At 41.6% G+C, this 11,624-nt stretch overlaps 1 protein-coding gene across 2 annotated transcripts in view; it reads left to right on the plus strand.

Moving 5' to 3' along the window:
* The window catches only part of ap3b1a (adaptor related protein complex 3 subunit beta 1a), a 63,810-nt gene extending 61,233 nt beyond the window's left edge, over window positions 1-2,577 (plus strand). For both annotated transcript variants that reach the window (XM_039779591.1, XM_039779590.1), the window contains exon 27: window positions 1,536-2,577. In XM_039779591.1, coding sequence (XP_039635525.1) covers window positions 1,536-1,689 — 154 coding nt within the window. In that variant the 3' untranslated portion in view covers window positions 1,690-2,577. The remainder of the gene's footprint in view (window positions 1-1,535) is intronic.
* Window positions 2,578-11,624: the final 9,047 nt, after the last annotated feature.

An 11,624-nucleotide genomic window follows, 5' to 3' on the forward strand; every position in this document is an offset into this window, starting at 1 on the left:
AAAATGTACAAATTGGTTTAATTCTAGAACAAACTTTAGTTTTTTTCCTGTTAGAAAAATGCATATCTTTTACCTGACGCCAACAGGCCCATCGTACTGCCCAGTAATGATCAATTGTTGAAAAACCTGTTTGCTTACTTCAACCAGGGTGATGGAAATGCATTTATTTAAATTTTTGCAGATATAAAAAAAATTTCACATCAAATTTAAGTCTGGGCGGTATGGTATGGCCAAAGTCTTCTATCCGGATATAAATAATTTCATAGCTCAATAATAATATTTATCAAGATATAGCCAAAATTTAAGACGATATCTAGCTTCATATATCGATGTCGACATATTGCCCAGCCCTAATATAGCATTTGTTTTTTGGTAATTCAATAAATGCATAATCTATATGAAATTGTAAACCCTATTTTTATGTACTCCTGTGTGAATTAAATACTTGACAAATAAAAAGTACTGAGTACCTTAGTGCAAAATTAACATAACCTGCAACGATCAGAACGTAAAGCATCGTCCAAATGACGTCAATATTACCATAACGGAGTTTGGCCGCTGTTTTTTTTTTTAATATCCTGAAAGAATCGATATGGAAAAATACATACAACAGACATTTTAAATGGTTTTGATGATCTCAACCCCTCTTGTGTTCTTGATTTGCTTTTTAGGGAGCCTGTTGTAACATCTGGCCAGGGACTGCAAATCAAAACTAGCCTTTTTGCTAAATCTGGCATATTTACAGAAATGTTTATTAATATGCAATGGCCCTGTCAAATAACATAAAGATTAAGTGTATCGTCATATCGCCCAGCTCTAATAAGATTTGTTTTGACAGGTGGATGGAAACAGTCAGTAGCTATTTAGAAATTGGGATCAGTGCGATGTCTCTGGATTTCTTTTTGTCACCTTTGTGTGAAACAAATTACAAAAGAACATATTGTCTTACTCACCCCTAATGGTATATACAATTTTAAGTTTTATTTGTCTATATTTTTAGATATCTGTCTCTGAAATTTCTGCCTCCAGCTCAACACAATGGAGGTGAATAGAATTTTGTCTGTGGTGCTCACAGCACTGAAAAAAGTAACTTGAAGTTACATCTCTTTCCAGAAACGCTGCACCCGTTACTCTAGATAAACCACAGAACCTGCTGTCGACATTTTTTATAGGAACTATATCTTTTTAAACTGTCGGGTGAACTCTCCCTTTAAGGCCACACAGCTCCCTATCAGTCTGTCAAACCGACTGTCGGCCTAGTGTGTGTGGTGTGTCCCGCACCGTCGCCAAGCGTCGGCCTTCGTTAAGATGAATAGGCTGTACGACCGACGCCCGACAGCCGCTGTTGAATCGGCCGTTGGTCGTACAGCCTATTCATCTGATTGGCTGTTGAGCTTGAAAACGAGAGTGAGGAAAACAAACAAACAAACGACTGTGACGGGCACACGCAAGGCTCCTTTCATTTTTCATAGTGGTTTAGTGAAGCGGACTCACCTTTTTATTTATTTATTTATTATTTTTTTACTCATCTGCAGGTTTGCCGGGCGGACAGTCAGCAGCGGGGCCCTGGTCTTGGTGTCGCTGGAGCTGAAGGAGTCCTCCACTGCCCTGCTTACTATCAGCACAGAGAAGAGCGTCATGGCGTCCATGTTGCTCCGAGACCTCAAACAAACCCTTGCTCAGGTGTAGAGTCCCCCCCTCCTCCCTACTCCCTTTAGTAAAGGTAAAGGGGAACAGCACTTCATTAAAGATTTCATGTATTTTATTTCTGTGGTTTGGGACAATTCGAGCAGTACTTTCAAACACATCGCACTTTGATCCTGAATACAGAAACCGAAGAAGTAGAGCTTGAACTTTTTTTTTTTTTTTTTTGAAAGGATTGTCCTGAATCGCAAGAATAACTTTGTGAAGGTTTTGAATAAAGTGATGATCCTCTTTTTAAAACACACAGAAGGCATCATAGACGTGATGGTGAGCTTTTTAGCCTTACCTTGTCCATTATGAGTCACTCCTCAACATGACACTACTCCATCCAGTCATGTCAAACCAACTGGTCATTGACCTCGGTGGTGACTGTTTAAATTGCATGCAATTTATGGATTTGATCAAGTATTATTATGTACAAACAGCTGAACATTCATTTTGAGGGAACAAGTATAATGCTGCCTCCCTCACAGTGCGACAGGCCAATTTGTCTGTTTAATGTTTACACTGATTGAGATACTCCACTAAAGCATTGATCTCTGAGCCAAGCGACCCTGTGTTTGCATTGATTGGAATTTGTTCTTTAGTGCCAAGAAAAAGAGAAAAGGAGGATTCCTCCAGGCCATTTGGACCCATCTAAACCCTCTCATTACAGTATAAACCTTTGCAAGCTGCTGCAACTACAAACTAGCCTCTGTCCCCGATGTAGTGTTACATTCCAGTCTTTACACTGCCCCCAAATCACATTTGTGCCTTCTACGTGAAAATAATGTAATTTAGAAAACCAAACGTATATGTTAGACTTAAATCAACAAGGTCTTTTTACTTGTATGGCTTTTGCTGAACAATAAAAAGTGAATTTATTAAAACAAACATTTTATTTCTTTGTGTCTTGCTAGTAATGACGCTCCTCAGTTTGATTTAGGCCGCGTTACCCGACGGCGTCTCTCCGACGTCTCGGTGCTGTGATTTATGGTCGTTTGGATGAACGTGGCTGGAACACAAAATCGTTAATGATGAGCTCTGCTAATCGGCAGGCTGAGGCGCCAACCATGTACATCATGACGTCGTGATTTTGATGAATCTGTCACTCCACCTGCTGACATATGTTCTTCTCTGTCTCCTCCCGTGTTTCCATCCACCATCCGCTGTGTTGGATCCTTTAAACCAGGAGTAGGAAAGCAGTGAGTCTGGGCCCCAGCAAAGGAGTTATCACTCCCAAAGTTTACATCAAAATGTTTCCGATTTGTCACAAATGTACTGTAGTAAGTACAACGCTAATGCAAATCCAAATAAATATGACCTTGTGACATACAAAACTGCCACTTCATTTAAGGGTGTCCTAAGCGATGTTGGGTGATGTCACTTCTTGTTGACGTTCAAAGTATTGTCAAACAAAACGGAGGCTAGCTCGCCTCAAACCATCTTAGATGAAAAGATATTCCGTCTGTTAACCGGAACTTAGATTTGTATTTGCTTCATTTGGATGTCAACCAAACTTTAAGCGTTATATTATTAGTTATAGTAGGGGTCAGATTCTATAACGTAAAAATAACGTGTTCAATCTTGTCGCGCAAAAAGAGCAAGGACACACGTCATTGTTGTCTACCTGCATTTGTAACTACCATCGCGATTTGAGGGGTGAAAAACTTTTGTGTATAAAGTGTATCGTAGCTGTGTGGATTTATTCAAAGTTAATATTCTGCAGTAGAAGACATATGAGGATGATGAAAGGGCTTCGGCTCGACTGTTGAGTAAAGATGCTCTCAGCAAACTGAAGCCAATCCAACGCCTGAAGACTGTTCTGCTGTGTTGCTCGTCGTCGAGTAAAGTTGCACAGATGTACGTGATGTGTTTTAGCTTTGAGTAGGCCCGTGGCGTAGTGTGCTTTGCGTCTGGCTGTCTTTTCCGGCTCATAAATAGCGTCTCTCTGAGGGCTGTGGTGAACACCTGTTAGCTCATCTGTCACAGGAGCTCCACTCGCATCCATCACCTCTCCCTCTGTCCTCATTCCCTCAGCCAGCTGTTCCCATCACACAAACACACACACACACACACACACACACGCTGCGTGAGGCCTGCCAGAGACACGCGCACATCCTACACATCCAAAGCCACATGGAAGATTTTCAAACTTATTTCCACATTTTAGTAATTTAGTTTACAAAAATGCACACCTACACACATTGTTTCTAAGATACAGATAGCATCTGGACTCTTCAGAAACAAACCTATGTTACATTTTCTACAGTAGAATAAGCCAATAAAAAAAAGACTTCATGCACTTAAGTTACCCTTCATTCCTTTGTGCTTACTTTACAACGAGAGTAAGAGTCTGGAGCCGGACTGGCGGCTCTGTGAGCCTGGACACAGTGATGCTTTGAGCTAAATGCTATAGTCAGCACTCAGCATGCTAACATGCTGATGGTATAATGCAGGTATAATGCTTACCCCGTCCACCATCTTAGTTTAGGGTGTTAGCATGCTAACATTTGCTAAACACAAAATACAGCTACGGCTGATAGAAATGCTATTCGTTTTTAGGTATTTTATCATAAAAACAAATGCTAGAGGAGAAAGAAAGCAGTTATAAACAATACGTTACAATAAGAATATACCAAATGACAATGCGATGAGAAAGGTGTCACTCATAGTGATGAATTATCACCCAAATCTGCAGCTCCACCCCTCTGCTTTACGGATCTTCACAGTGAGTTTCAGCTCATTGTTTAGCTGCCCAGGCCACAGCGTTACTGTTTTGGTTCACTCTTACTGCTCTCATCGTGTCGCTTTCACTCGCAGCAGCCGGCTGTTCTCAGACAAAAGGCTCTAAAAATAATATACTGAATGAATTACTTTAACAATTAGTCGATTATCGAAGTAGTTGGCGATTGACCAGTCGTTGCAGCTCTACCTCAGAGAGCTTTTGGTCTGGCCGTAGACTCTTGAGTCTTGTTTTATTATCGGTTCATATTCTCTTTTGGGACTTTGTAAAGTTTAGATTAGGGAGAGGAAGAGTTGAAATGAACTCAACAAGGGTTATCCTCCTACTGTGTGTGTGTGTGTGTGTGTGTGTGTGTGTGTGTGTGTGTGTGTGTGTGTGTGTGTGTGTGTGTGTGTGTGTGTGTGTGTGTGTGTGTGTGTGAGATCCATCTCCTGGTGTTGGCACCTGCTATAATAGGCTCTGGGGAGGAAAAAAAAAAAAAAGGGGAGGGGGGGGGGGGGGAGGGGGGGGGGGGGGGGGGGGGGGGGGGGCCTTTTCTCCCCCGTCACCTCACCCTCAACATTGCTGTGCAGTGACAGCTTGATTTCTTTCCCTCTCTGGGCTGCAGCACAGTGACATGATGGGCCTGTTCAGTTGGTCTTATCACGGTGTGTTTGAAGAGAGTAGAGAGCGGATGGAGGGGACGTTGGGGGGGGGAGATGAGGGGGGGTAAAGGCACAGGATGCCCAGCTGAGGAAACGCCTGTCTGACCTTACCACAGAGAGCAAGTTCTCATTAGCCAGCGTGCCCCTGATCAGCCCCTCGTTCGTTCATGTGACAGGGAGCCTCAGACATGCAGGCGAGATACAAACACAGCAATTCCAGTGCGCATTGTTAAATTATGGATTTCGTCCCTTTATTAGAAATAATTTGACTTTCTGCCATAACAATTAAATGATTTGCTTCCAACCTCAGTGTAGTTCTTGACTCTTTATAAACTGATACACATACATATCAAAATGGATCTGCTGGTCATTGGCTCCACATTCTATTTCCACAGTTCGATCAAATAACAGTAATTCTAGACAATTGTGTGATTTCTCAATGTTTGGCCACCAAGAATCTTAATGTTTGATTCAACCCTTTTAATCAGCACTTTAAAAACAACACAGAGATGGCCTTTGTCTTTTTTTTTTAACCTACGCAACACAGCTAATAATCCTTTTTCTTTGTTATTGTAATGTTTTATTGTCAGGCAGTTGGTCCAGAATGCTGCAGCTTGAATTTGAACTAAGGACATTTGACCAATTTTTTTCCTCATCTTCCTGAGGTTTCTTCCATTTTCATCCCCATTAAAGGTTTTTCTTCACCGAATCAAGGGTCTGAAGAGAGGGTGTTGTATGCTGTACAGATGGTAAGGCCCCTTTAGACAGATGTATGATTTATGATATTGGGCTATATCTAACTAAAATGGAAAGAGTCTCTGTCTGTCTGTCCTTCGATTTTCTCGACAACCGTTCTTCCATTGTAGCAATGTTGTAACTTTCGGGATGAACGATTTTGTTTCAGGAAATTGCCTGGTCCCACATAGCTAGCTGTTAGCAAATGACACGTATACTCTAGCATTGCTAGGGGACGTAACTATGTCATGGCAGGTGTGTTGCTCAGTACCCAAGGAAGCACAGTGTCGAGTGGGAAGTTGTTTGGATGAGCGGTCCGAACAGGCACGTTTTGAAAGGGCACTGCACTAGTTAAAGCGCCCATATTATGCTCATTTTCAGGTTCATAACTGTATTTTTAGGTTGTACCAGAATAGGTTTACATGGTTTAATTTTCAAAAAACACCATATTTTTGTTGTACTGCACAGCTCTCTCTCACTGCTGCAGCTCCTCTTTTCACCTGGTTTCTGTTTTAGCTACAGAGTGAGACCTCTTTTCATCTTCTTCTTCTGTACTATCTTTGACTGCACTCGCACATGCTCAGTAGTTCAGATGTAGATCATGTCAGCTAGCTAACTCTAGAGACAGTAAAAGAAAGGCTGTTTCTCTAACTTTGGTCAGTTACAAGGCAGGATTAGCTGGGAGACTTCTAAATGAGGGCGCACATGGAAGTAGTTCTTTTGCAGATTATGGTGAACTTGTGTGTGTTGTAGCAGTGCTTTGCTATTGAGAACGACGTAGCATGCTAATGCTAACGGTTAGCATGCGAGTTGTGGTTAGCCAGCTCATTTCGGACTGTGACGTCACAGTCCGAGCCGATTTTGAACAGCTCACTAGGAGACTGAAGGCAGGACACATTCAGAAACCGTATGTCACTCAAAACAGCATGGATGGATTTTTTTCAAAGTTTGTATGTGTGTGGAAGCACCAGAGACACAAAAGAACACCCCAAATCCCAGAAAAAGTGATTTTTTCATAATATGGGCACTTTAAACAAAATAGACTTGACTTGTTTTTCTTCACTTACCTCCTCATGGTGTCTAGTGGTGTAAACAATTTTTAAAGTGATCATATTATGCTCATTTCCGGGATCATAATTGTATTAAGAGGTTGTACCAGAATAGGTTTACATGGTATAATTTTCAACACCATATTTTTGTTGTACTGCACATTGCTGCAGCTCCTCTTTTCACCCTGTGTGTTGAGTTCGCTCGATGGTGTTTTAAGCCCACAACGTCTCCTTCCAGGCAGCGCTGCGACCGTTGACTTCAAGGCACCTAACCATAACCATAACTATAGCCTAATCCTAGTGCCTTCCAGGCAGCGCTGCCTGGAAGGAGATGTTGGGGGCTTAAAACACCGAAACACGTTGAGTTCTCTGTTTTAGCTACAGAGTGAGGCATTTCACTTCTGTTCCATCTTTGTTGGAAGTTGCACATGCGCAGTAGCTAGCTAAGGACTACTAGCCAGTCAGAAGCAGAGTATGAGGGTGTGCCCTGACAGTAGCTAGGTAAGGACTACTAGCCAGTCAGAAGCAGAGTATGAGGGCGTGCCCTGACAGTAGCTAGGTAAGGACTACTAGCCAGTCAGAAGCAGAGTATGAGGGCGTGCCCTGACAGTAGCTAGGTAAGGACTACTAGCCAGTCAGAAGCAGAGTATGAGGACGTGCCCTGACAGTAGCTAGGTAAGGACTACTAGCCAGTCAGAAGCAGAGTATGAGGGTGTACCACGCTAGCAGCTAGGCGAGCATTATAACGTGTGTTCCAAAGTGACCTCGTCTGTCTCTGAAGTAAAGGCTGGACTACAATAGAGCTGTTTGGAGCAGTTTGAACAGTGTTTTCTGTTGGAGATGGTAAGTCCCTTTGGGGTGGACTTTGGGCTTTTTCACCTTGTAAACCTACTGTATAACGTGCACAAAAAAGATATATAACACAATAAAGGAAAGGGAAAAAAGCTAAAAAGCATAATATGAGCACTTTAAAATGCATCTAAAAAATAATGACCGCGTTTTTAGAAAAACAAGTTGGGCGACCTGTCCCTTTTTAAACAGCTTACAGAAACAAAAAAAATGTATAATCAGTTGTTACGCTTGCATTCAGACGGATTGTTAAAGGCTAATAAATAGATCACAGATTCTGCAACTGATCATTTCACAAGTGGCTAACACAGTTAATCCTCTCGCAGCACAAAATGATGTTCCCTTGACGAGTGAAACACTCACTTACAACCAAGACCCGCGTGATGATGGGAAGAGGCGTGACATCTGAGGATAAGGTGTCATATTCACACAAATACAATTTCTCCCCTAAAACAATCACTATGTAACTCCAGCAGGCCCGTGGGAACAGTAATTGTAGTGATTATGCTTAAATTGATGCTTCATAGCTATTCCTGCGTCTCCTGTATTGTAATTAGATTTTTTATTTTTTTTTCTCCCTCTACTGAAGTTTCTTCTTAAATGCTTCTTTGGAGCATGGAGACTAATGACTACATGTTTCCCCGCTGAAATGTTCAATCAGCGGCTCATTAGAGGGACAGACGCATTCAGCTCTGCTGATTTGATTTTTCACTTTCGTTTTTGGTGTCCCACATTTAAAAACAAAAAACCCAAAAAAAAAAAAAAAAAAAAGGGCCCCCCCCTCGTTTTCCAGGCCCACAAATAAATTATATTTCGACTCGCATACTGCGTTAAAGTAACAAAGCACTCAATAAATATTTCCTCAGGGATACGAGGATATTGTTAATACTGCGATCATAACATTCCTGAGATATGTGATGTTTTGCAATACTTAATGAATAATTAGCCTTTTGTGGCTTTAAATGTAATTCAATTGTATTTATACTGTCAAATAATAGCAGAGGTTATGTCGGGACACTTTCGGGATAAATTCAATTTATTATTATTATTACTTTACAGATCGAGTAAGTCAAGACCAGTGGTTCCCAACCTGTTTGGTCTGAGGTTCCCCCACAGCCAGACTGATCTCATGAAGTGGTGTATGTACTGTATGACACAACCAATTCGTATGCCATTTTGTCGTGTTATCAAGACGCATAATCGCTTTTTAGTGTGTTTATCAACGCCATTTGGCCTCCATTGACTCACATTAGTGCGTAGCGAGTAGTATGAAAGGCCGAAAATCCGCGTAGGGAGGTTGGTCGGGGTGGTGGATGGGTCAAACAGGAATTTCACCCAGGAGAGTGGGGATTGTGTCCCGTTTCCTAAAACCAACCGTTGCTTTCTTCTTTTCCTAAACCCAACCGTGCCGTTGTTGTCCTGCGTCCCGTTATTGTTTTCCTAAATCCAACCGTCCCGTTCTTCTTTTCCTAAAACCCAACCCGAGCTCCAAATGAAACGTCCCGTTGTGGCGTAGACATACACGCGGATAGCTCCAAATGCAACGTCCCGTTCTTCTGCATACACATACACGCGGATAGCTCATAATGCGTACAGATAACACGTGTCACTTGGCTTTACGCAAAGTCATGATATCGCGCCACAGCCCTGTCAGGTGAACTCACATACCCCGTCATCAGTTCCTAATCTATGTTCCAAATGTGAAACTCTTGTATACATGAAAGAATCCGAATCAGAAAATGTTTTATTGCCACAATAAGTACACTTATAATAATAATAAAATAATTACTTTTGTTTATATAACCCCTTTCATGAAATCCAAGGACACTTTACAGAATTACAGTGGCTAAGCTCAGGGAGGTTGTAGGCTGTGGTGAACAGTTGGTGTTTCAGGAGTTTTTTTTAAAGGTACAAGTATCCCTGGTTAGAAATCACTCATTTAGACCCCACTCTATAATTTACAGAGACCCAACAATTCCACCAAGAGCATGCATCGGGTGCGACGGCGGCGAGGAAAAGCGCCGTCACAGACTCCAACGCAACATTACAGACTTGTGTGTTGACCGTTCACTGTGGCCGCATGGCTTTATACACTTAGTCTGCTCTGCCAATCTGCTGATCTGATCTGTCACTCAAAGAGCAAGGCAAAACTAACCATTGCAGATTCTTTGAAAGGCTTTCATTACATTGTTTACCTCCCATTTGTGTGTGCTTTGAAAAGCGGCAGGCCACTGAGGGCCATCTCGCAGGTGCATTTAACACTTGACTCATGCTCATGTTTCTCTTATAGTGAAAGCAGGCACAAAAGAGCATTTATGGTCAGCCGGTAAGGAAAAAAAGAAAAACCCCACCACTAGCCTTTAATTAGCATTTGATTGCACTTTAAAAAACACTCAAGTGCATTAAAAAGTGATCGTGCAGTCCAAATGGAGATTGGCTTCATTAATAGTGACTAGGAGGTAAAAAGCTTGTGGATTCCCGCGGAGGTAAACACATTTTGCACCCAGCTACACACTCTTCTACAGCCGCTACTGTGATTTATTTGCGATAGGCCTACAGATGCAGAGCTGTTGACAGGTTAAAATGAGTTAATATAAGTTAATAAGTTAAAAGGGGTGAGGAGAAGGTGAGTGCTGTTAAAGTGCTCCGCCGTCCTATTCTGCACCAATTTGCCCCCATAAAGCCTTGCACTAAAACAGACTCCATCTGACATAGTGGCGTATTAGTGGTGCAAAAAGACCCATAAACCACAGTGGTTCACGCACACAAAAGCCTCCACACAAAGTCTCTAGATGCTCCTAATGAAGACCTGTATGTGACAGCGAGCGCACAATAAAGCACAGCGAGCAGAGTGCCAGGCCTCTCCGCCGGCAAACACTTTGCATCTGCAGCCGCCTTCCATCCGCTCCATGATTATAAAAGCCAGAGTGGAGTCTGGAAATCAGAGAAAGTGCCTCTGTGTGTATGTGTATGTGTATGTGTGTGTGTGTGTGTGTGTGTGTGTGTGTGTTTGTGTGTTTCTGCTTGGAATGAACGTATTGTTCATTTAAGGAATTGACTTTTTCATTTAGAAAATGGAATCCGGCTTTACTTTTCATGATTTGCATACTCGGCGCAGTCGTATCTGCTGATTTGCTTCTTGTTACATAGTACATTATGTTGGCGTGATTTTATTTCCCTTCAGAACACGTAACTCATCATATTCCTGGAAAGACTGATTGCAATTAGAGCTGCAGGGATGAGTCCATTAATCGATTGATAGAAAATGAATAATGGTTTAATGGTTTCAGTCATTTTTCAAGCAAAACTGCCAAATATTTGATGGTTCCAGCTATTCAATTCAAAAGATTAGTTTGCAGTTTTGTGTCTTGTGTGATCCTAAATTGGACTTTTGGACTGTTGGTTGGATAAAACAAGACATTTGGGAGAAATCATGCTGAGGTATAGGACATTTTGACTGTGAGATTGTGATTTCTCTCTAATTTCTGACATTCAAATAATCATTAGTTTCAGCCCTAATAATAATAGATACTAGGCATTATTATTATAAGTCTATATTTGGTTCCATCACACTCTCATATCAGTTTGAGCCTTTATTTATTCATCAAGACATGCTTAAATCACCACAGATCAAAGGTCAGAACGTCTGCATTTTGCAAGCACAACAACAACAATGTGCTGATTAATCTATTAGGTAATTAATAGGCAAATATTTTGATAATTGATTAGTCGTTTCAGTCATTTGCCAAACATTCTCTGATTTTTAGCTTTTCACTTTGAGGATTTGCTACTTCTCTGTATCTTATGTGACAGTAAATTAAGTATTTTGGGGTTTTGGACTGTTGGCCAGAAAAAAAGAAGCAATCTGAAAAGCTCCTCTTGCTTTGGGAACTTGTGATGGGTATGTGCCCCTGCTTT

The sequence above is a fragment of the Perca fluviatilis genome, chromosome 17 (genome assembly GCF_010015445.1).
Source record: "Perca fluviatilis chromosome 17, GENO_Pfluv_1.0, whole genome shotgun sequence".
Lineage (NCBI taxonomy): Eukaryota > Metazoa > Chordata > Actinopteri > Perciformes > Percidae > Perca > Perca fluviatilis.